The 21515-nt window shown below is 53.6% G+C and overlaps 8 protein-coding genes across 8 annotated transcripts; 3 read left to right on the top strand and 5 right to left on the bottom strand.

The window, feature by feature from the left end:
• Nucleotides 1–1522: 1522 nt before the first annotated feature.
• Nucleotides 1523–4254, bottom strand: PV09_03883 (uncharacterized protein). The gene is made up of 3 exons (XM_016357147.1): nucleotides 3497–4254; nucleotides 2428–3444; nucleotides 1523–2371 (listed from the first exon to the last, which is right to left on the bottom strand). Exons 1-3 carry the CDS (start codon nucleotides 3854–3856, stop codon nucleotides 1688–1690), a joined length of 2061 nt encoding a protein of 686 aa, XP_016215236.1. The 5' UTR covers nucleotides 3857–4254; the 3' UTR covers nucleotides 1523–1687.
• A 1150-nt stretch (nucleotides 4255–5404) lies between these two features.
• Nucleotides 5405–6383, top strand: PV09_03882 (uncharacterized protein). The gene has a single exon (XM_016357146.1). The coding sequence runs from the start codon at nucleotides 5436–5438 to the stop codon at nucleotides 6123–6125; it is 690 nt and encodes a 229-aa protein (XP_016215235.1). The 5' UTR covers nucleotides 5405–5435; the 3' UTR covers nucleotides 6126–6383.
• A 173-nt stretch (nucleotides 6384–6556) lies between these two features.
• Nucleotides 6557–8182, top strand: PV09_03881 (uncharacterized protein). The gene has a single exon (XM_016357145.1). The coding sequence runs from the start codon at nucleotides 6562–6564 to the stop codon at nucleotides 7864–7866; it is 1305 nt and encodes a 434-aa protein (XP_016215234.1). The 5' UTR covers nucleotides 6557–6561; the 3' UTR covers nucleotides 7867–8182.
• On the bottom strand, nucleotides 8142–8928 carry PV09_03880 (uncharacterized protein). Its single transcript, XM_016357144.1, has 2 exons — nucleotides 8582–8928; nucleotides 8142–8475 (listed from the first exon to the last, which is right to left on the bottom strand). The coding sequence occupies exons 1-2, from the start codon at nucleotides 8664–8666 to the stop codon at nucleotides 8330–8332; spliced, it is 231 nt and encodes a 76-aa protein (XP_016215233.1). The 5' UTR covers nucleotides 8667–8928; the 3' UTR covers nucleotides 8142–8329.
• Nucleotides 8929–9611: 683 nt separating this feature from the next.
• On the bottom strand, nucleotides 9612–12948 carry PV09_03879 (uncharacterized protein). The gene is made up of 4 exons (XM_016357143.1): nucleotides 12585–12948; nucleotides 12456–12522; nucleotides 11779–12402; nucleotides 9612–11727 (listed from the first exon to the last, which is right to left on the bottom strand). Exons 1-4 carry the CDS (start codon nucleotides 12681–12683, stop codon nucleotides 9983–9985), a joined length of 2535 nt encoding a protein of 844 aa, XP_016215232.1. The 5' UTR covers nucleotides 12684–12948; the 3' UTR covers nucleotides 9612–9982.
• Nucleotides 12949–13196: 248 nt separating this feature from the next.
• On the bottom strand, nucleotides 13197–16187 carry PV09_03878 (3-dehydroquinate dehydratase, type I). The gene has a single exon (XM_016357142.1). It carries the CDS (start codon nucleotides 15710–15712, stop codon nucleotides 13685–13687), a length of 2028 nt encoding a protein of 675 aa, XP_016215231.1. The 5' UTR covers nucleotides 15713–16187; the 3' UTR covers nucleotides 13197–13684.
• Nucleotides 16188–16815: 628 nt separating this feature from the next.
• PV09_03877 (uncharacterized protein) lies at nucleotides 16816–18597 on the bottom strand (the record flags this gene model as incomplete). The annotated part of the gene is made up of 5 exons (XM_016357141.1): nucleotides 16816–16914; nucleotides 17121–17236; nucleotides 17294–17887; nucleotides 17939–18270; nucleotides 18320–18597. 5 exons carry the CDS (start codon nucleotides 18595–18597, stop codon nucleotides 16816–16818), a joined length of 1419 nt encoding a protein of 472 aa, XP_016215230.1.
• Nucleotides 18598–19642: 1045 nt separating this feature from the next.
• On the top strand, nucleotides 19643–21515 carry PV09_03876 (uncharacterized protein). Its single transcript, XM_016357140.1, has 3 exons — nucleotides 19643–20568; nucleotides 20666–20822; nucleotides 20919–21515. Exons 1-3 carry the CDS (start codon nucleotides 20385–20387, stop codon nucleotides 21367–21369), a joined length of 792 nt encoding a protein of 263 aa, XP_016215229.1. The 5' UTR covers nucleotides 19643–20384; the 3' UTR covers nucleotides 21370–21515.

The raw sequence follows: 21515 nt of genomic DNA, 5'->3' as shown, positions 1-21515 counted from the left end.
GTCTGGAATTGCCAAGATACATACCTTGACGAAAAACGAGCCAATCTTCATGCAAAATCGGATACACCAGGCGATGCTCCTCTGTACCGCTCCTTTACTCGACGCGGCGTGGAGAGTGCATTCCGACCAGCCTTCTTCGATGTTGTATTGGCGATGATAGAGCTGCCTCTGCTCCCACGCCGCCAGCCGAATCTGGTTGAGGAAACTTCGAGGCGCCCGAGGCGCTTCAGAGCTTCGCTGATACAGCAACGACGCTTCGTCTACGGTTCTCGAAAGAGAAGAAGGGTTTAACCAAACGTTCCACCGTTTCGCACCTGGTTGTGGAAAAAATGCTCCTTACCGAAATCTTTGAGTGCCCGGTCGATGTCCTTGAGCAGACCGTCGAGACCGCCGAGGTCGCGCGTCGCAACGGACACGGACAACGCGTCGCCGCCCTTCGGCTGCGTCAGCGTGCGCTCCAGGTCCCTGACCCTGTGGTCAAGTTCGACGAGGACGTTGTGCTTATGGCACAGGTTGTAGAAATGCAGCTTCTTGAATCGGCGGCGCAGGACGTGGTCCGGGTCTTCCTCGTAGACGGACACGATCTGCCGCATGTGGCGGAACCGAATGATGTCGTCCACGCTGAAGGCGTCGGCCATCTTCGAGAGACTCTCAAGGGGAAGGGGCAGCGACGAGGTCCTATCTTCTTGCCCCGAACGGTGTGGGGATTCGCACACCTTGAGGAGGGGGAAGGCGTCGTCGCTGATTTTAAGAACCGCAAAGACAGACTGAACGGACTGGCACTTCCCCCCTTTTACAGTCCATCCTCAAGGCCACCACCTTTCTTCACGCAGCTCGTCGTGTCCGGAAGCAAGGGCTGAAACCGGCGCCAATTCTGGAGGCCGGATTTCCTGGTCGTCGCATCAGCGCAAGTGGATGATGATTCAACAACAAGATAGAAAAAAAAAAAAAAAAAAAAGATCCCCTGCATGATTTTGAAAACTCGTAGATTTCCCTTCTGACTTCGCCAACTCGGTTTCTGCAGGGCTTGTCATCCCCAAGCAAAGCCAGCGCACCCGGCGACGTCTATACATGTGAGCAGAACCGCCGTTGTTGCAAGCAGCTTCAGATTACGTCTACCCCGTTTTTGTTTTCTTTCTTCTTTTTGCCTCCAATCCTCCCAATTGGCATAACACGTCTCGAAGGGGCCAAACTTGCACGGTCCAAAGTCTTGTTGAGGCCGACGCACTTTGGTTGGTTGTAGTTTTTTTTGTTTTTTTTTTTTCCAACCCCGAGAGAGCTTGACGCGCGCGCTTACAGTAGTGCCCGACAACAACAGCCAACGTTTTGGAGTACGCCGCGATCGTTTCAGCACGTCCAGCCTGTAGGAGGGAGAAGAAAGATAGAAAAACGTTCCTGAACCCGTAGAAAGGACCTGGAAAGGCCAGTATGTTTTATCACGGCTGGATTTCATTCAATGCGTACACTACTCCTGGCGTAGCTCTGCAAGAGATGTTCGAGACGTAAGGCGATTTTTAAAACTTTTTTTTTTCAATTTACATTAGAAGATGGTTTGATGGCCGCACTATTCTATGCTCTTTTTTTAACATGCTACAAGTCTATGATAAAATGGTATCTATGTGATCGCTTTATGCTAGATCCACCACGTCGCCACTGCCAACTTGTGAAACGAATAAACGTACTTGTTCTATAGCTTGCTCTTCAAGTTCCCGGTGCTCTTGAAAATGGTAGTCGAGCTCGGATACGGATCAACGGTGATCTCGTTGAGTGGGTTGAGCTCACTTGCACGCCGGAACATGTCCTCGTACACCTTACCGTCGTATCGGCCGAGGGCACTGTCCAGTTGCCAATCAGGGAAATCCCATGCGTCTACCAAGCGCACGGCATGTGGCCTGATTTCTTTGAGAAGCTTCATCACGGCTGACTGCCGAGTCAACATGGCCTGCTTGACCGTGACCGCGCCGGACGCGTAAAACTCGCTGGCCTCGGACTCCAAGGTGTTAAGCGAATACAGACGGAAGAGTTTCCACATGATTTCCAACGTCTTCTCGTCCAGGGATTTCTTCGTCTCCTCCGAGTTTAGGGTGTCGTAGAAGTTCTTGACTATCATGTATTGCGAGTGCGCCTTTGAGAGACGGTACATGTCGACCAGTAGATCGTTCCAAGCCATCTTCTCGGAGTCGCGCTTGTCGAGCAGATTGAACGCCAGGAACGAGCTCCGCCATGCAAACGCGGCGACGATATCAGCATCGGAGCCGAGAATGTCGAAGGCGCAGCCCATTTCAGCACGGTCATAGAAATAGCGGAAGATTGTAGCTGTGTCATTCACGGGAGGGAAACCCATTCTGACCGATCGTGCTGTTTTGAGAAGCTATAATCAAGTTAATTACCAGGAAAAAGCGCAATCTAGACAAGAGCGAAACTTACGTAATTGGCGACTTGTTGCGTCAGCATGTAATTATCGCCTTCCCAGGTGACATTGGGGAGGTAGTCAGCAAAGAGCGGGCCAATGCCGCTAAAACTCGAGTAGCCATGCCCGCCACACGCTCGTCTCGCCTGCTCAAGTCCATCTGCAGCTGTTGTGCTGGCCAGGGACTTGAGTCCACAGGAGGTGGCGTGGAGGTCCGCCATCATGGACAGGATCTCCTCTTTCTCTTTCTCGCTGATTTTATCGCTCAGATTTCTCTGTCCTTTCTGGTACATTTCCATCATGAGCTTTCCGGAGAAATGCAAAGCAAACGTTGCTGCCAACAATGTCAACAACCGGTACGATACCATTGTGTAGTCGAGAACTTGTGTTTCGCTGCCGTCTGGGCTTTCTGAGTCCTTGTCTTGGAACTGCTGTCGAACAGCACAGTACCTAATGGCAATCGTTACACCGCGTGCAAGCACTCCTCCAGCCTGCCAGACGATTGTAGAGCGCACCCATGTCATTGTACCATAGACCAGGGCCGCGGACGGAGGCTTGATATACGTGTTTGTCTCCGGATCTACCCTTGAATATCTTGCGAGCATGGCTTCATGTGGTACTTTATAGTTGTTGAACAACATGAAGCCGTTGTCCATGGTGTTGTACCCAACTTTAGGACCCACATCGCCGATATGAACTCCCTCAAGAGGTTGGTGCGTCTTCATATCGCGGATTTGTACCACGAAAGGATGTGGGCCGTGGTTTTCACCGTTCACGATGAGCTGAGCCATGACCACTGCATAGTTTGCAGTACGACCAAGAGTGCCAATCCACCATTTCGAGGCTGTAAGTGTGGGAGAGTGAATGGTGAATGTTTTGTCGTCGGGGTTCCACGTCGCTGTTGTTTCTAGACCCTTTACGTTGCTGCCGTGTCCAAGCTCGGTCTGCGCATAGCATCCAATGATCTCATAATTCATGGCTTTCATGAAGTACTTTGCCGCCTGCTTTTCCGAGGCTTGATTGAAGAGAGTGAGCTAGTTTGCGGTCAGTTTCTTAGAACTCCGACTTGGATGGCTAGTCGCCTACCAAGAACATTGTGCCATGAAGCATGTATGGAATGGGCTCCGCCAACAGATCAACTGCGACATTGTGATCTTCTAGGGACCAATCATGCTCAACAGCCAGCATTCGCAGTCTCTTCGCTCGAGCCAGTGCGGCTTCAAACCGTTGTATCCGACCGGAGTAGTAATTCGCTGACTTGTCAAAGATTTTCTCTGATTGCAGCACTTTCAATATGTTACGCCTCGTCTCCAGGAACTCCTCACCAAACAGGAATACGGTTAGTTTTTCGACGGGCAAATCCGACTTTGCTCGCTCTTTCTTGAGCAACGCCGCGCCATCTGTCGCCGGCTTCAGGGCCTTAACCCAGTCCGGGTTGGTCGGCATGACGTGAAGGATTTCGAGAATAGTCTGAAATGAACGTGCAAGAAAATGTCGGTAGAGAGAGAAGAGCTGGCGCAAACGCTAATGTTCAGAGACGGCCATCCATAAATAGTTATACTGACGTCGACTTTAGCCAAGATCCCTGTCGATGGCCCTGCTGCGAGAACGTGATCGTGAACAGCCGCGGCACATGCAAATTCTGGCAACCAACGTCGCGAACGTGGCCGCACGATGTGTCGACGGGCCGATGCTCCTGAGCCTAGATGAGTGCCCTTTCGGAACGAAGCGAAATCTTGCACATGCTCCTGGAAATTGATGAACGGATGTCCGGATGGGGCCGAATGATGAATACTTGTAGGTACCGCCTGGCCAACGGACGTCGAGGGCGTTTGCCTGAATAGGAATCGTTCGCGCCAAAGTGCCTGAGAGATAAGATTGATAAGTTTGATCTTGGAAATCCCTCCGGCGGCTCTGTTGAACCCGGTCTCATCACGCACGCCGTGACGAGTCTTTGATTTGTGATCTTCGGCAATCGACTAACAACTCGTCCAAATGCAAAGTTGCGGTCCGTAGTTTGCTAAATTATGCATGATCCTTTCTGGATTCTCCTCTCTTGCGCACGTCAGGAGAGGTTGACTGCTCTGCATCCGCGATCAGATCGCTCATGTCTCACAGAGTCACTGGCCGTGTCGTCATCTGCATGACTCTGACAGCAGTATTGGCCTGCTCTCCCTCCCAAAGCATGTCCTCCATCTCGCTGCATTGAGCGAAGCAGCATTGAAATGACGGAGGGGTCGTGCGCGGCCCAAAAAGGAGTTGCCGAGGATACCCTATTTTGGCTTAGCGTGTCATTTCCGCCATATGCCACGCATATCGTGATATAAGTACAAACGCTTTGACAGTTCGTTCCTTGACTTACGGGCGTTGGGGCTGCTTGCAAGCGGAGCTCACTTCAAAGCCTCGGACAGTGTCGCTGATATCGTTGGATTGAACAGATGCAGGGGTCCAAACATGTCATGCAATGTGTTCTATGGGAAGCTGCGCTGCGCTTGCACGTATAGTTCAACGCTAGTATATCGATACAGAGCTTCATGCTCTCGACACTTTTAGGAATCTAAGATACCTCTCAAAAAAGATGTGTGCTCTGCGTGATCAAACGTGCTGGTTGAAGGGTTTGTTGTTACGACCGCTCTTTTGTCGGCGTCTGACAACGTCCAAAAACGAGCTTGATTTCTTTCGCAAGATCTCACGAGGTTCAGACCTTGTGCTCAGAATCCGTGTTTGACTTCTGCTGGCCTATGTTCAAGTGATTTGCTTGATTTAAGGCTGGCGAGCGAAAAGATTCCCTTTCTGTCTGCCCCGCATCAAGCTAACAACTCCCATAACCGGGACTATTATCCGCAGGCAAATTTACCGAGACTTGTAGATAGGCTGGAGCGATGCCGCCGAAGTAAGACACAGGATTACAAAAAATCACCCATACGTGGTGAGAGTGATATCACGTCGCTCGCTTGGCGTCATAAATGACATTTCTTCTGCCATCGAATATACCGCAGGACTCGCGACCAAACATCCACCGATCATGGTTCTCGAATCTCCCCCCGAGTTGGGGAGCATACACAATATAGTCGAATTCATGGACAAAATGCCAGTGCCGCAGTCCGATCTCGAATTCTTTTCGTCCATCCCGTACGTGAAACATTATCTGCAGGATCGGGACTCGCCGTACAAGCCTGCGGCGTTCTACTCTGTATACACAAAGCCGAATGATCCCACGGCAGACCTTTTCTTTGCACGTACGATTGCCACGGAGGACACGATACCACACCGTCTCCTGCTGATGAGGAAGGGGGTGTGGCCGTTGACGAACCCGGCGGTGGGCGCAAGCAACGCGAAGCAAAGGCCTTTCGCAGCTCCTGAAACGCCCGAAATCATCATCTTGTACGACCTCAAAGCGGGCATGAACGGCTTTGCCAACACTGCACACGGGGGGGCCATGTGTGCTTTGCTTGACGAGACCTTGGGCATGTGCGCCGAGGTGCACCGACAGACGCAGTTCAAGGACCAGAAGACGATGCTGTACACCGCGCAGCTCAACACGAGCTTCCTTGCGCCTATAAAGACGCCCGGCGTCGTGAGGGTCAAAGCATGGATGCTTGGGCGCGAGGGAAGGAAATGGAAATTGAGGGCGCAAATGGACGACTGCCAAGGCCAAGTTTTGCTCGAGACGGAGAGTCTGTGGATCAGTACAAAGGAAGAGGGCAATCTGTAAGCGGGATGTCTGCGTTTTATGGGGATATAATCACGCGAGACAAGGAGCAAGTTGAGGAAAAACCTTCCCAAGCCACCCATACTTTTCCAAATGTCTAGCGTCTTGGAGACCCAGCAGGTCGGCTCGAAGGAAAACATCCGCAAGATTCATGTGTAGCTCTACTCTAGCTCTGCCTGAGCAGTGGCATTAGTTAGGGTGCAGATCGTGGAAGCCTAACGTTGCAGCGAGAGACGTCTGACCCAGATTATAACTGTACAGCTGCATGCGTGTTTAAGCTCGCACGTGCTGACGCAGCCTCATCAGGCAGCCATTGTCATTTGTCCAGTCTGAAGCTTAGCATGTCCAAGATGTCCGAAAACACAACCTTGTTCGTGTCCAACATATATTCCAGAATCATCGTTCGAGCTCGAAAGTTGCTCTTCAAGATTTTCCTGACATGCCAGGGCTCACGGAGAGACTGCCCGCTGAGATTGTTCTCCTTATCTGTGAGCACCTCGCAGCAGATTCGACCCACAGTTTATTGCAGTTATGCTTGACATCGAAGGCACTCTACGAACTTACATATCCCATTCTCTATCAAGACGTGCGATTGAAGTCTCATTATGGCCCTCACTCCTCCTTGCTGCGCTTCTCGAGGCATGCCTCGTCTCACGAAAATGATTTGCAAAGCATCGACATCCGGTTTACCAGAGGTCACATGTCCGCCTTCCTGACCGGAATTCCGTCTGCTTTCACCAACCTACAGCCTACGGCCGCTTTACTACCCAAGCTGACGCAGTTGCGGACGTTCATTCTGAGGCTTGAACACCACGACAAGCGGAACGCGAGGCTGCCGGATAAGGCGACTTCACTTCTCTTGAAAAGCCTTCCAGAGAGCGTACGAAATCTTGAATTAGACACCGAGGGCTCCGACCAGTTGACCTGGCAGGAGCAAAGATGGGCCCCAGAAGAGTGCTTCTGTGACGCTCTCGCGGGGGTTCTGCCCCAACTGCATCACATTCGTCTTCGCAAGGGCTATCTCTGTTCAAACATCTTCAAAGGCATCAAAGATGCCATTGCCAGTACAACGGAATCAAAAGGTCAACAAGCCTGGCCACTGCGCTCGCTTACCATCCGTCTTGACTTGGAGCGCGAATGGATGGAGGCACCAGCGCACTCGGCGTCATGCCAGCGCAGGGCCGTCTCTATTGAGGCCTCCAGCCTTGCCAACCCTGTACGTGAGGGGATCGAGGCCGGCTTATTCCCCGCTCTCGAGCACGCCGTGATTATCTCCAGGTTCGGCGACATAGAAAACCTCCGCACAGCAAAGGGGACGAGACATTCGGGATTCGCGATCCACAACGTCGTCAAGAACAGCACGACGCTGATCCCCGTGCTGGCCGTCGAGATCGACTGCAAGCTCCCGCTGGGGAGAAACCACGAGGCGTCAAGCAAGTTCGCCGACGTCTTCCTCGTGCGCGACCTGGATGGCGTCGACAGGTTCGCGTCCTACTCGGAGCTCGCGTCCGCCCTCGAGCGCAACAGACCGTTTCGAGACGTGATCGGCAGCCCAACGGCGCAGCCGTACGAGTTCGACTTCTCGTGCCTCGATCTGCGCGAGCAGGCCACGCTGCCCAGCAACATGCGCATGTCGATCTGGGATCGAGAGGCCAAGGTCGGCCAGATCCTGCTATCTGCGAAGGAGCTGCAGGGCTTGATCACGTCGCCGCGCTGGTTGAACGAATTTCGACCCCCAGGCTAGGTGTACGGTGGGATCAACAAGAAGGGCGAGACTCAGATTGTTCGCTCCGAAGAGACAACCGATCAGGCACATGCTGGAAGTGTGCACATATAGCGTGTAGGAAAGCAACCGGGACGATTCAAGCTCGTTTCGCGCTTGTCCTGGTGACGTTGACGCCATCATCTCTTGGCTCAACTTGTACGTGGGCTTGGGCACCAGGAAAAGCGCGAGCTCGTGTTTCCCTCCACGGTGGATAAGCGCTTCTTCCCACGAGAACTCAGGCGGCTTTGTGGACGTGAGAGAAAAAGAGAACAGTGTATGATATTTTCATGTCAACGCTTCGTAATTCGTCTCGCGCAGAGAGCACGCTAAGAACCTGTCGACGCATATGTATCTCTGTCGTATCGGCTGTGTTCCCCCGCTTTATTGCAAGAACACACCACCACGAGCCCCTCCTCCCCCCGCGACCGATGAGCACGATTCTCTACACGGGCTGCTCCACTCCGTCTGCCTCCGCAGACTTGACGGTCTTGCCCGTCTTCTTGATTGTGTTGAGCACAGTCTCGTAGTCAAGGTCGGTGTGGACCTCCGCGGTTTGCTTCTCGAGCGAGACCTCGTACTTGTCGACGCCTGTCCAGCCGTCAGCACGAGTTTTTGCAAAGAAAAGTCAAAAGGCGTAAGTTGCGGACGAAGGGGGGAAAGCCCATGCGGGCACCCTTCTTTTCTTTCTCCGTACCTTCGAGCTTCTTGAGGACGCGGTCGATCGCGCCGGAGCAGCCGCCGCAGCTCATGGCCACGTTGAACTTGTACGTGTGCGACATGTTTGCTCAGGATGTGGTCAACGCAGTAGACACCACAGACGGTGAGAGCCTCGTGTGGGACCGGGACAGCGGCCGTGTGTAACTGAGCGAAATACGTAAGTGTGAGTATGCGTGTGAGTGTGAGTGTACGTGTGTGTGTGTGTGAATGCGTGCGTGCGTGTTTGTGCTGCAACAAACCAAGATCGACGGAGGGGTCGCGTTCTTTTTATGTCCGCAGAGCTAACACGAGCACGCGGGCGCGGAGGCGATCGCGCAAGAGCTGTCCCCCTTCCCCCCCTTCCTAGTTCCACATCGACTCGGGACCTGCAGGGTCTGGATTCTTCACTCTTTCTTTTCGCGGTTTTTTCTTTCTCGGACTGGAGGTTCCGGTTTACGGGCGGGTCGCGGTGCAGCTTTGAAACGGCACAAGTCAAAGTCCCCAAAGCCAGACGCTTCGAGTGACGCTCGCGAAGTCCCCCCATCCGACGCGCGGAGTCTCGCAAGGACGGGGAGCGGCCGCGATATTGCCGCAGCCTCGAACGGCCAAAGCAGTTAATCCATCCCAAAACCATACCTCTCACCCGTATTTTTTTTTGGGCATTTTCAGGCGAACGCCTTTACAAATCAATTTTATCGCTTCGGGCTCCCCCCCCCCCGGAGCGACGAGTAATCAGCACATTCCCGCCCCCGTCGCCAGAGGCGATGGTGTCAGACTGGCTAAAGCCGGTAAGGCTGAGGAGGCTGAGAAACAACCAGGCGTGGGGCCGATGAGCAAGTTTTCCATCCTGTGATTCGGGAGTGCTATTTCAGGTGGCGGATTGTGTGTGTCTTGAACGAGTTTCATGTGAGTTTATGAATGATTGTTGCTTTGGTCCTGTTTCTGTCCCTATCTGTCGCGGTCTGCACTCCCTACACTGAAGTTACCTGCCAAAACATTTTTTTTTAAAAAAAAAATAATAATAATAACCAAAGACATGTTTTGTGTCAGTAAATTACGGCAAGTCGCTGTGTTTGACGCTTTCTCAATGCCGGAGGTTGAGGACGATGAGTGAGCTTTAATATTATAAATGTATCGATTGTGATGATCTTTTTTATCATACAGAGTGCTGAAGAGATGTCGAGAGTCTCAACTGTTTCAATCACTCTAAAGGAAGCAACACCCCATTCAGAACCGCATGCCCATTCCCTCGCGAATTGGTATCATAAAGTAGCAGAAGAGAGAATCTTTGTTTTCCCCTTGTGTATGATCCCCCAATCCTTGTAGAACGCCACGCCTTTTTTTGGTTTCGAAAAAAAAAAAGTTCAGACTGCCCAATCGCTGGACTCGCGACTTGAGGTCATGACGTCCCACTTAGGAAAAAGTCGAGCTCGCTCGGCCCTCCTCTACTTTGTTCGTTCTCTGCCAGCTGCTCGAGCAGTGCGAGAAAAGGATCGACGTCGTTTTGACTGTTTGTCCCGGTGCTTATGCCTAAACCTACAGAGTCGTGATCATGGTTTGGTGCCATCTGATGGAGTATGGCTCGAGGCGTTGCGGCGGCACTGTTGCCAGCCTGGTCGTATTGTGCAGGTGCGGACAGCATAGGGTCGTATCTGTTGACGTCAGGAGGTATGCTAGGGGTGTGCTGCGACATGTTGCTTGACGTGGATGAGTAGTCAACTTGCATAAATGTCTCGTTTGTCGAGTACGAAAAGTTGGGCGTCGCGGGCGTCGGAAGTGAGGAGCTGAAATGCGTGTCGGAGAAATCCTGTTGCGGTGTTGCAGTGGAAATGTACGGTGGTTGGTACGCCATCATTTGATGGTTTTGCTGATTCTGTTGTGCGTCGCCCATCATGCCATCGGTCGCAGAGGTGGACCCGTTCGGATCGACCGTGGCCCGTCGCTTACGCGGCTGTCGATTTGGTGTTGAACCCAATGTGGAAGCCGGGGCTGGCAACTGATAAGAAACAGCGTGTTCGGAATACGATCTATTGAGTGGTGGTTGAAAAGCTCTTGTCGGCGAGTGCGTGTTGAATTTCTGAGGTTGCTGCTGGATCACGGATCCGCTGTCGCTCATCAGATCGTTGAGCGTGATGTGCGAACCGTCAAAATAGTAACCCGGATAGCGCTCGAAAAAGCCCTCCATCTGGAAGACTGGTGAGAAACGCATAGGATTGGTGGCCAAAGACTTGACGAGTTCAGAGTGCGCACCGTACAGAGTTTGCAATGTATCTCTTTGGTGCTGTATTCCACCCCAGATGTATCCAAGCTCGGACAGTTGCTGCAATTCACGCGAAAGAAATTCGGCACTCATCGAAAAAACCTCGCCAGCTTGCCCTTGGTAATGAGCACCGTGGACATGGATTGTTCCAGCGGTGCAGACGCAGTAGCTGACAAAGGCAGGCCAGTCTGTGATTCCAGATGCCTTTCCAATCTCGACGAGTTCTGTAATTGCGTTTGCGTGCAAGAAGCACAGATTGGTGGCTTCGATCTGCCAAGACTGGTGTTGCGACGACCTCGAGAGCTCAGCCAGGTCTACTGGTAGAAACGGTCGATATATCAAGCAGTGGATGAGGTGGTAGATGAGTTTACACACGACGAGGACGACACTGTCTGGCTGCCCAAAAAGCGTTTCGAGCGAAGAGAAGGTGTCCTGCGTGTCGGCAGTCCAAAGGTCGAGATCTTGCCGAATTTTTGATAACGTCGACATCGAATGCCAAGGAAAGTGCGTGTCTCCCTTGACACCGCCAGCCGCTAGGTATCGATTTGTGTTGCCGAGGATCCTGGTAATGCTGATGAGCATGCTGCTACCGCAAGGCCCCGCGTTGCCTGCACCACCCATGAACTGTAAGTTCGAGTTGTTCGGAAAGAAGTCGCCCTCCAGTTCCATGACGTCGTCAGACATCGAGCCGGTCGGCAGCCTGAGCATGATGCACTCGTCGGAGATGAGAGAAGGCCGCTGCGAGCCACATGCCCCGAAGCGATCTAAAAAGTAGCATGACCAGAATAGGCGTCGGCGACCTTCACGCTCAGAGGCAGATACGCGAACATTGGGGGGAAGTTCACGGTGGAGATTCAGCGCGAGAGCCATCGCGACCGCGGAGGCTGATTCGGCGTTAATTCTGGGAAGATGTTACCAATCGCAGGACGGCTTACATAGATACATGTACGTTTTCTTTCCTTGTCCTTCTTGGAACATGGCCAGCGACAGCAGCATTAGCGTCTGCAACCCTTCTATCGAGGGTTCGTCAATGTCGAGCTTCGATCGGGCAAGTCTGGCGTAGTCTTTGGCATTTTGTTCGGTCTGGTCGTAGGCGGCGTAGTTTGCAGCGTATCGCGCCGTGGCAGCAAAGATTGCAAGGCACAGATGCTCGGGTAGCTGGTTGTTGACCAGCCGCTGACGGGTGGAAGCTTCGTCCAGGATGTAGTACGGCTTGCCATGGATGCGGCGAAAGTACGTGTCCAGCAACACCTGCGCATACTCGGGGCTAGGAAAAGCGCCTGCTCTCGTCGGGGACGAGCTGTCTGCAGGACGAGGCGGAGCCCGGCTATCGGCGGCATCGGACGGGGTGGAGCCGAGAGTGTCTCCTGCCTGAGCATCGACGGGAGGCTTCTCCTCCGGACTGTTTGAGCCTCGGACGGCGTCGAGGATGGCTTCCTTGACCTCTGTGACCGGCGTGGTGTCGCTGTCGGTGCGCAGACGCTTTTCCAGTCCGTCGACGCGCTTGAGAAGCGCCTCGAGCACGTCGGTCTTGGGCCCACGCTTCTTTGGCACGGCATCTGCTGTCGGGTCAACTTTTGAACGGACAATCTCGACGGGCGGGGATGCTGACCGTAGATGCACGGACAGGCGAAGATCTGGCAGGCCTCGCACGAAGGCTTCAGTCTGTTGCACTTGATCTTTGGAGGCCACCCGTCAGCGGGAAGACGACAGACGTGGGCGGAGCGGGAGTGTTGCAAACCTTCCTCTTCCGACAGCTCTTACAGTTCATTGCCTCTTTTGGCTTCTCGCTCACGCGTTGCGTGGGCAGACGGTCGATACCAATCTGCGGTCTCGACATGGTTCCAGGACGTGAGTTTCCGCAGGCACCTGCTGGCAGAAAACGGGCGTCACATCGAGTCGAAGGGCAGAGACCAGCTCCAGGAACAACTCCTCGCAGAAGCTGTTGAAGGAGAGAAGAGGTCGGGCCGGCCACCTAGAAGAACGGGGCGCGTAGAACACCGCCAAGGCTTCGGTGCGTCGTTCGAACCGTTCTCCTCTTCAGCTCCGCGCGTGGACGATTATATGCATGCTGCAGCTCGCTCTGGCGCCACCGCAAAACCTGGTTCGAGCGGGTGAGGAGTAATCTGACAGGGCTCGTTGGGCTTGAACGGCCCCGGATGAAAGGCGGGGACTGAGCGCCCAGTGGCTCCCGCACCTCCGGGGTGGGCGGCGCCGGGCAGCGAGTCAGTGAGCAAGCTCGCTCACCTCCCGCGGCGCCTTCACACCACCTCCATGTGCACACTACAACTTGTCGAATCTATCGCGTGCGTCTGTACATTCCTAAAACTGAAGACCTTGTTTCTGTGCTACTTGCTCGCTCTGAACACTCGTCCATTCCGTCGCTCTGGATCCCGCCCCCGCGTGCCCCTCCCCTGGCCCTCCTCCGTCATCTCCGGATCACGACGCCTAAGCATGCTACTGTTTCACTCATTTCGGTCTGTCGTTCAACTATCTGCCCCCGTTTCTCACCCCATCCAACTATAAGATGCAATATTCCTATCTCCATATGCAATAGAAACACTGGTATAATTCATTCAATGGCCCGCCGCCGCTCCCTCAAATCTTGCCTTGTCTCCATTCCAACGTGGCGGCTGGGTCCTCCCTAGGTGTTGACCTGTGAACTGGCATCAGTTTCCTTGTGCTTTACGGTCTAGATAGCGCCCGGCCAGCTGCGGGCGGGAGCCTGTAGCCTGCCTCTGCCGAGTTCACATCCCGCCTGCATGGCGGCTGCAGAATTATTGTGCCTAAGCCATCACCACAACGTGACCTTAAAATCGCTCATCCATCCTTCTCGAATGTTCAGTAAAGAACTCGCCCTGACGCTAGCCGAACAAAATCGTAAGGGACATTTTGTCCAACCAGCAGCCTCAACGTCTCCACGGTTGTCCAAGCGCTGACGTCGGCGATGCCATATGCAGTCCAACCCAACGATGCCGCCACAGCTAAAGGATCACCCCTTTTCGGTCCATTGGCCAGATCCACGAACACCTTGCCCGCCGTGTAGCCCGGCTGCCGGCCGCTGCTGCTGTAGTGCTTGAGCAAGGGCCCGACAAGAAACGATTTTTCGGCCGGCAGGGCGGAGAGGATGGCGAACGGGACCTCGAGCTGCTTCAGATCCTCAATGCTGCGAACCGGTGAAAGAGAGGATGCCATTGGGCCAACGGATGTGAAACCGATCGTGTATATCGGGCCAATCCCAAGACTCTTCAACGCGAAGATGGCTGCAGATGCGTCTGACTCAGCATTCGCGAGAATTAGCGCAGCCCGTCTGCTGTACGCCGAAGGCACGAAATCACGGCTCAGAGTAGCACGTATGCCCTTCCACGCTGCATTATCGCCGACGTAAGTACCATCTTCGCGGACTAGGATGGTGTCGACCTGCCCAATGTGTCGAGCGGGCTCGGAGAGGACAGATAAGCATGGCTCGGTCGTTGCGATGGGTGGGTTGAGGTATACGCCTCCAAAATTAGGTCGCTTCAATATCATCTCGAGCGACGCCCGATTGCCCCTCTCAACAAATACGAACGAATGAGGCAGGCTCAGCTCGTTAAAGCACTTTTCAATGAACATGGCCTGCCCGGTTGACCTCAAACTGCCGATGCCATAAAAGTCTTTTTTCGGCATTTGGCCCATGCTGTGGAGTGCCGTGTTGATCTCGGCTGCACTTAGCTGGCCTGGGGCCGCGATCATGGGGAGTAGAGGGTGAGTGATGGGTGTGAAGACTTTGTTGAGCGTTCTCGACAGCTGACCCACCGGTCCCATGTTGAGACCAGAGAACGGTGGCTGCGAGGGTTGCGCCATGATACGTGATCTGAAATATTCGAGCTGGTAATTCTCCTCGACGCTGTCAACCAATATGATCATTTTGACGATGTCTCCAAAGCTGGCCCCCTTCTTGAACAGCTCATACACTTCCGGTGAGCTCCACTTGATCGTTCGCGTGAAGTCATGGAAGGCGGAGATGATCCTGCTGCTGCCCTTCTGAGCGGACAGCCGCAATCGAATCTCTTCTGGCAGCCAGACTTCGACGTCGATGTATTCGCAGCCCCATTTAATTGCCTTCAAGAGATATTTGTAGAACAGCTCGGGATCCTCCATCGGGAAGCGGCCGTTCTCTTTCGTACATCGCGTCGTGTAGATGATGGGCAACTCCGTTCGCTGTCGCAAAATCATCACCTGCTCGCCCACATATTTGACGCTAGGGACGGCAGCGAATGAGCCATCGGGTAAGGGTTCTTTGAGGAGATCCACACGCAACTCGATAGCGTCTGCACCGACAGAGATGATGTCCAAGTTCGGCAGGCCTTGGTGGACATCAGGGAAGGTAGTCGAGATCATAAAAGTTCTCGCCTTCTTCGACAAGCTGGAATGGATGTCGTTTTGTCCGAGAATAAATGACAGGTACCGTGCGAGATCTCTCCTTTGAAATGGTGATTGCGTATACAGGTATTCGTAGTCACACAGTTCGCTGAGATGCTCGTCGATGGGCGTGCCCGAGTCCACGCAGTGAAAGTAAATCAGAATCCTGGACTTGTCCTTGGTCTGCCATTCTTTTGCGGCTCCATTCGAGCACACCCCAACCACCATCTGGGCATCCTCCTTCTCGGCCTCTACCTTCGACTTGGCAACCATCCAGTCTTGCCCAAGACAGTCCGCCACTTCTCTCAGAATGTTCTCTTGGCCATCCTCGAATATGACGAGCAGCGACGGCTTCTCGCCATTGAGCATCTCTTTGATCTCCAAGGCACTTCTCTTCTTCGTCAGCGCGTGCGGCGCCGGCGCTAGCGCAGGCGTCCGCGGTGTCTCAACCTGCAACACGGCCGCCATGAGGGTGTGAAGGAAAAGGCAGTGTCAACGCGAGCCGAGGACATTCGCAACGTACATCCACCTCAAATACTGAGGCAGCAGCCAAGTCGGCGACAAGCGAACGCTTAAGTTCTACGGTTTGCGAGGCGTAGGCTTCTTAGCGAGCTCGTGGCATTCCTTGGAGCGCGCAAAACGCCTCCCGTAGGCACAGCGACTGCTTCCACCGAATATACTCGTGACAGATGTGTTTCCGCCCAAAAAAGCTGGTTGGGCGTGCCGAGAGCTAATAAGAGTGTTCAGAATGTCGTGAAATGATGGCAAGGATCACATAGATCAACGGAGGGTAACGCGCCACCACCGCAAGGAGTGAGATCCGTCTCTCCCTTCCATTGGGGGAGAAAGTCCCGACGTTCTGTTAAGGAGAAGCGTACCAAGCTTTTGGATAGGAACTTTTGTACACGAGTCTGGCGCGGTGGGCGAGGTGAACCTCTAGGAAACTGGCGCATGAGCACGGTTGTAGGGGGTCGAGCAGGAGTGCATGGCCGCCTTCCGGACATGGGTCTGGCCGTGTGTCCCCACAAGCCCCACAGTCTGACGGAAGAATTAAGCTGCGCGCAAGGAGAGATATTTAGCCACCAATCAGCGCGCCGGGCCCTCGCGCAGTCGGTTACTTTTTCCTCGCCGGTCTGGAGCTTGTCGTCGTACGCTCGACGGATGTTGCTGTGTACAGAGCATACAATTTGGTAAACCGTTACATCCTTGGGAGCACTGTCCAAAGACCATCGTCTAGACTGGAGCAACTCTCGTGGTTCCCATCGCGCAGCCATCAGGCGGAAGCGAAGAAGTTACGTTATCGAGAGGAGCGCCCAAGACGAAGAACCGAAGGAAGATTAAGCTACATTATCGAAAGCAAGATGAATCAATAAACTTCCAGGCGCTCTTTGTGACGCTTTGCCCTGACCTCGTGATGCCAAGGGTCTGCAGCTCTCGTTCTTTCAATCTCTTCAGCGGAAGCGGCTTCAGTCAGGTCCGTCCATGAAAGCTGCTGGTCTCGGCATTTTACCTTAGATGCCCGCACGTCTCGTCTCGCCTATATGAACGCACTGCTCGTCCGCTCGCCGTGCTCATTTGCCGGCCAAGGGATCGTTATTTGCGCAGCTGAACGGCCTTCCAGTGTCGCCATTGCGCATCGCGACCGAGCACGCATATATGCCAAGAACGCACTGCAACGAGCGTCAGCTTGAGAAGACGCTGAGCACCATGCAGACTGGATGGGCTGAAGCATAAAAATACGCATCGTGGCAGCCCCAGGGCCACGAAACACGCTTCGTTAACTACGCAAAGGCGGAGGAGGTCGAATTCCCCCGGTTACGTCTCTTCCGTCGGCTACGACGCTCGGCTGTGCACAAGGGAACTTAGTTCTACTTACGATAAGAGTACCCATGATGAAAATGATCGTATTCAGGACGGAAAGCAAGATATTCCGACCACTAGCGAGCAGTTTTCCCTTGTTAAGTGACCGCCAGAACCAGCTTGTAAGGCCGACTGTCGCCAGCAGTGATTAGCATGCTCCGCAGAATGAAAGGCAGGGCGACCGCTTACAGCTGTACCAGCCGCTGAAAAGTGCAGCCACAAGAGCTAACACGTACTCGAATTTGGGTATGGATGACGCGATAAGCCATGCGACCACCCAGATGCTTATCACAGTGACGAACCATGAAAAGTAAGCTCGCTTGCTCTTTTCTTGTATAACTTGGGGTTGCTTCCTAAGCTGCCAGAAGCGCAGATAGATCTGTTTCGCGCCAACTGATCCATTGACAACTCCGGCGATCACAATCGTTGGGCAAGCTACCGCATAGGCCGCTATCCTCACCTCTGGACTTGCAGCACTCAATGCCGGGGCCGGCACATAAGGCCCGCAGAAGTAATATATGATAACAGCGCAGACGGTGTAGACTATCACTGCTGTACTCTGTAGCATGACGAGAGACTTGTTGTAGTCTTTTGGATTCTTAAGCTCGCTCGCGAATCCGAAGTAGGTCACATGGCCGGCGTATGCGAGGATGATATTCAGAGTCGCGCACATACCGTGGACAAAGTTTGTTTTTCCGACTAGCTGCATTCGATTCGGGTCGGGTTTTGTGACCCCGACGCCTACGATGACAATGAACACGGCGGCAAATATTGACACGCACGCTGTCTACCGTCAGTACATCTCCGAAGCACTCGTCAACACTTCATACTGACATGCGATTGAGAAGTATGAGATGTTTCTCAAAGTCCGTGGAAGGGTTAGCAAAACAGAGACGGCCAGACCGGTGAGGGAGAACACCAGAGTGCAGGTCGCATGTTTCGTCAGAACATTCATCATGACGGCGAAGGATGTGATATGCGCCGCCATGATGAAGATCAAGACAAACAGTTGGCCAAGACCAATTAGCTCTCCCAAGACGCGTCCGCTGGATATCACGCCGGCCTCAGCCATGCTCGTACATGACGGGTGCTTCAACTTAAACTGGCCTATGATGTAACCGGTGTAGCCTGCAATAATCCCAAGGACAACAATAAGGATAAGCCCCCTTGTTCTTTGTTAGGTCTGTCATCACTAATCACACACCGAACACGTACGGGATCAAGCCAAGGACGGCGAGCGCGCGAGGTAGCGACAGTATACCTAGAGATATGCATTCTGCTATCATAAGGACGCCACATTGCCACCAGTTTAAGGTCTGATAGTGCACATGGTCTTCGCTAGATACTGTGAGCTCACTAAGCGGGTCTACTTCAAGCTTTGGATCCTCGTGAGTGTTAACCAGAACTGCGCCGGTCCCGGTACTTTCAGCTGTTTCCAATGAGTTTGGAAAGCTCTTTGTTCTGGCCTTCTCAACACTGAGAGCTGCACTCATGGCAAATTATCGAAATTGTATGTTCAGAAATTCTTGTCTCTGGATCGGAACTGGGTCTTCTTGGAAGCGATATACAAAAGATATTCGTTAACCTGTCAAGGAGCGCGTTGAGCTTGGATGAGTCCTGAATTCGGGTCGAAGAAGGAAGACGAGGTAGGACGTTAGCATGAGTGTTGGAGACGAAAACGAATGCAAAAAGAGATGGGGCTTATCGTAGCTCCCATAGGGAAAGGAGGCCTTGATATTGCACAGAAAGACATGAAGGCTTGGTACTCTCTCCCCGAGCTGGGTTTTCGATTCCTGAGTATGGAGCAGTGGACCGCAAAAGCTAATTTGCATGCTGGCATGTACAGAATTCGTGCTAAATAGCCGTTTGAGGCCCCATATTTGATAACAGGTTCCATGAGCGAAACAAAAGAAAGGGCAGACAAAAATCCCATAGCGAGATGGAATGACCTGCTCCGAATTGTCATGATCTCTCCTGCGGGGGGTAAGCTGGACAGCAATGGAATCGGGAGGACCATGAAGCTCAAGTAAGGAGCGAAGGGTGTAAACGCCAGCGTGTATGCTGGGCTGAAAGATGCATACTTTGGCTCGCAAGTGCGCGAAACGGGTCGTCCAACCCGCGAAATGGAGAACATGTCCCCGCTTTCGGCCTCGCGCCTCATCACTGTACAGAATCAACGCTGATCTCACGTGTCGTCGGTTGTCTGCAGTTGTTTGCGTTCTCTTGTGGAGAATGCACAACGTACGCCTAGGCTGGGACAAATTGGGAACGATCAAGGTTCACGTCCCTGCCTGAGCTTGAGGCCACATTGTTTCAGAACGGCATCTGGCTCTTATGATTTCAGAGCCAGTCTGAAATGATGTGACGGCGTGTCGTTGTGACAGCACGAGCATCCTGCGACGGGACCTGCGCGGGATCGATGTTAAGTTTACTTAGCATTGTCGTTCCGGGCCATGCGGAAGTCACGTGGACGCCAAGCGGCGAAGTTCGGAACATGCCCTGCTGCTGCTCCGTACGTTTTTGCCGTTCGCCTTCCAAGCTCTTTTTAACTTACTGCTTCACGTTCAATGTCTCTTTCTACCAACCACGGTCAGAGTCCAGGCGCAATTGGGGCGCGATAACGGGTGCCGCCAAGTGGTCTCTGGCGACAGATGAGCAGTCCAGTCCGTGGTCATTTGTTAGCACCAGCACAACGGGCCTCGAACCTCGATCCCCGGCCGCTCTGGCGAAAAGGAAAAGTGAGGAGTCGCGTTCCCGGATTCGGACGGCTGCTCTGGACGTCACCTTAGCTCCCTACCTGCCACCGCGATATTTTTCTGGCCCAACAGCAGGAGGGCGTCGTACTGAGTGGCCAGGCTCCTCGTCTCGGTCCAGTCGAATGGCTGGCTCCTGCTTATTAACTTTGGAGACCGGGCAAGGTAGGTAGCCTGAATCGTCCTTGCGAGTTAACCCAGGCCCGGTGCGATACAATTGTAGAGGCGGCACGCATGAGGAGAGGAGGATCAGGGCTAGCTCTTCTTCACATTCAGCTGCATCGTCGACTTTTTCGTGCAACCAATTATAATTCTCGGTGTGAAGGCTGGGAAGCTTTGCGACCTCTCCTCGTCTGTAGCGTCTTCCCTCAAAGTTTCACGACCAGCCCTTTACCCCTTGGGCCAATTGAAGCATCGTCGAACCTCTCATTCCCACCTCTTGTAGCAACTGTTTTTCTTCCCACGGAGTTTGCGCTTGCATCTCGCGCGCGCGAGCCAACTTTTTACTTCGCGGAATCACTGCAAAGATGAGCGACCGCGTTCTGCGCAAGCGCCCTGCTGCACCAACGCCCGCAGAGCCTCCGGCAAAGAAGGCCGCGCCCAAGCCGAAGAATGTGGCCGCCAAGGTCGTCGACTCTGTGAAATCCGGAGTCGCCAAGGCCAGCGCGAACGTCGAGGCGAAGGCGACCGGCGAAAAGACTAGTTCTGCAGGTGAGTATCACGGGTCTGTTCGCTGCAGCCTTGCCGTTGGCGCGAACACTGGACGCCGCCTCTTACGGTCATTCCAAGTGCTGATTCCACGGCTCAGGTGGTGCGCCCCAAGTTGGAGACGTCATTGACGTCGCTTCGTTTGGTGGCGAGTTCGAGACGAACGATGGCAAGAAGGTAACCTTGAAGGAGCTGCTAGATGAGAGCAAGAGCGGTATTGTTTTGTTCACGTATCCCAAGGCCAGCACGCCAGGATGGTATGTACAAACACCGCAACACTCCCCCACCCCCACGAGCTGCACACGTCCTACACGTGTGTGCTACATGCGAAGCGACAACTAACAAAGGGCCAGCACCACACAAGCCTGTCTCTTCCGCGACGGCCACGAGACTCTCACCTCGACGGGCTACACAATCTACGGCCTCAGCGGAGACTCGCCCAAGGCAAATACCACCTTCAAAACGAAGCAGAAGCTGCCGTATACACTTCTCTGCAACCCGTCGTACAGCCTCATTGGTGCGATCGGCATGCAGGACAAACCCGCCAAGAAGACCAAACGTGGTGTCTTCGCCTTGGACAAGAGCGGGAAGGTTGTTATCGCGCAGCGCGGTGGTCCGCAAGCTACGGTTGACGCTGTCAAGGAAATGGTCGACTCTGCCGTCAAGGGAGACAGCAACAAGGCACCAGAGGATGGTGCAGAGACGCCGGGTGCGGTGCAAGCGGCTGAGACCGCGGGCGAAGTGGCGGATGCAGCGAGAGCTGCTCATCTGGACGAGACGCCTCAGGTTGGTACGCCAGCCTAGAGGGCAGAGTGGTGCTGCTTCACATGTGCATGGCGTCTTCTTCAGCTTCAAAAAGGGCGTGGGCGTTACGAAATTGAAGTCACTGTAATAGTACCAATGCAAGTTTTATATATATACATATGCATGTATGAAAAAAAAGGCGATGC

This window comes from Verruconis gallopava, assembly GCF_000836295.1.
Source record: "Verruconis gallopava strain CBS 43764 unplaced genomic scaffold supercont1.10, whole genome shotgun sequence".
Lineage (NCBI taxonomy): Eukaryota > Fungi > Ascomycota > Dothideomycetes > Venturiales > Sympoventuriaceae > Verruconis > Verruconis gallopava.
Note: the sequence above shows the minus strand (reverse complement) of the source record. Positions and strands in the feature narration are given on the sequence as shown.

Bases quoted from the DNA above. Each gene is read 5' to 3' on its own strand.
- PV09_03883 (XM_016357147.1), bottom strand. From the start codon at position 3,856: ATGCCGACCAACCCGGACTGGGTTAAGGCCCTGAAGCCGGCGACAGAT. The intron at 3,445-3,496 runs GTAGGCGACTAG...ACCGCAAACTAG, and splicing joins TTCATGGCACAATGTTCTTG to CTCACTCTCTTCAATCAAGC. The intron at 2,372-2,427 runs GTAAGTTTCGCT...ACTTGATTATAG, and splicing joins CGCAACAAGTCGCCAATTAC to CTTCTCAAAACAGCACGATC.
- PV09_03882 (XM_016357146.1), top strand. From the start codon at position 5,436: ATGGTTCTCGAATCTCCCCCCGAGTTGGGGAGCATACACAATATAGTC.
- PV09_03881 (XM_016357145.1), top strand. From the start codon at position 6,562: ATGCCAGGGCTCACGGAGAGACTGCCCGCTGAGATTGTTCTCCTTATC.
- PV09_03880 (XM_016357144.1), bottom strand. From the start codon at position 8,666: ATGTCGCACACGTACAAGTTCAACGTGGCCATGAGCTGCGGCGGCTGC. The intron at 8,476-8,581 runs GTACGGAGAAAG...ACGGCTGGACAG, and splicing joins CGTCCTCAAGAAGCTCGAAG to GCGTCGACAAGTACGAGGTC.
- PV09_03879 (XM_016357143.1), bottom strand. From the start codon at position 12,683: ATGTCGAGACCGCAGATTGGTATCGACCGTCTGCCCACGCAACGCGTG. The intron at 12,523-12,584 runs GTTTGCAACACT...TGGCCTCCAAAG, and splicing joins AGAGCTGTCGGAAGAGGAAG to ATCAAGTGCAACAGACTGAA. The intron at 11,728-11,778 runs GTAAGCCGTCCT...ACGCCGAATCAG, and splicing joins GAAAACGTACATGTATCTAT to CCTCCGCGGTCGCGATGGCT.
- PV09_03878 (XM_016357142.1), bottom strand. From the start codon at position 15,712: ATGGCGGCCGTGTTGCAGGTTGAGACACCGCGGACGCCTGCGCTAGCG.
- PV09_03876 (XM_016357140.1), top strand. From the start codon at position 20,385: ATGAGCGACCGCGTTCTGCGCAAGCGCCCTGCTGCACCAACGCCCGCA. The intron at 20,569-20,665 runs GTGAGTATCACG...TCCACGGCTCAG, and splicing joins CGAAAAGACTAGTTCTGCAG to GTGGTGCGCCCCAAGTTGGA. The intron at 20,823-20,918 runs GTATGTACAAAC...ACAAAGGGCCAG, and splicing joins AAGGCCAGCACGCCAGGATG to CACCACACAAGCCTGTCTCT.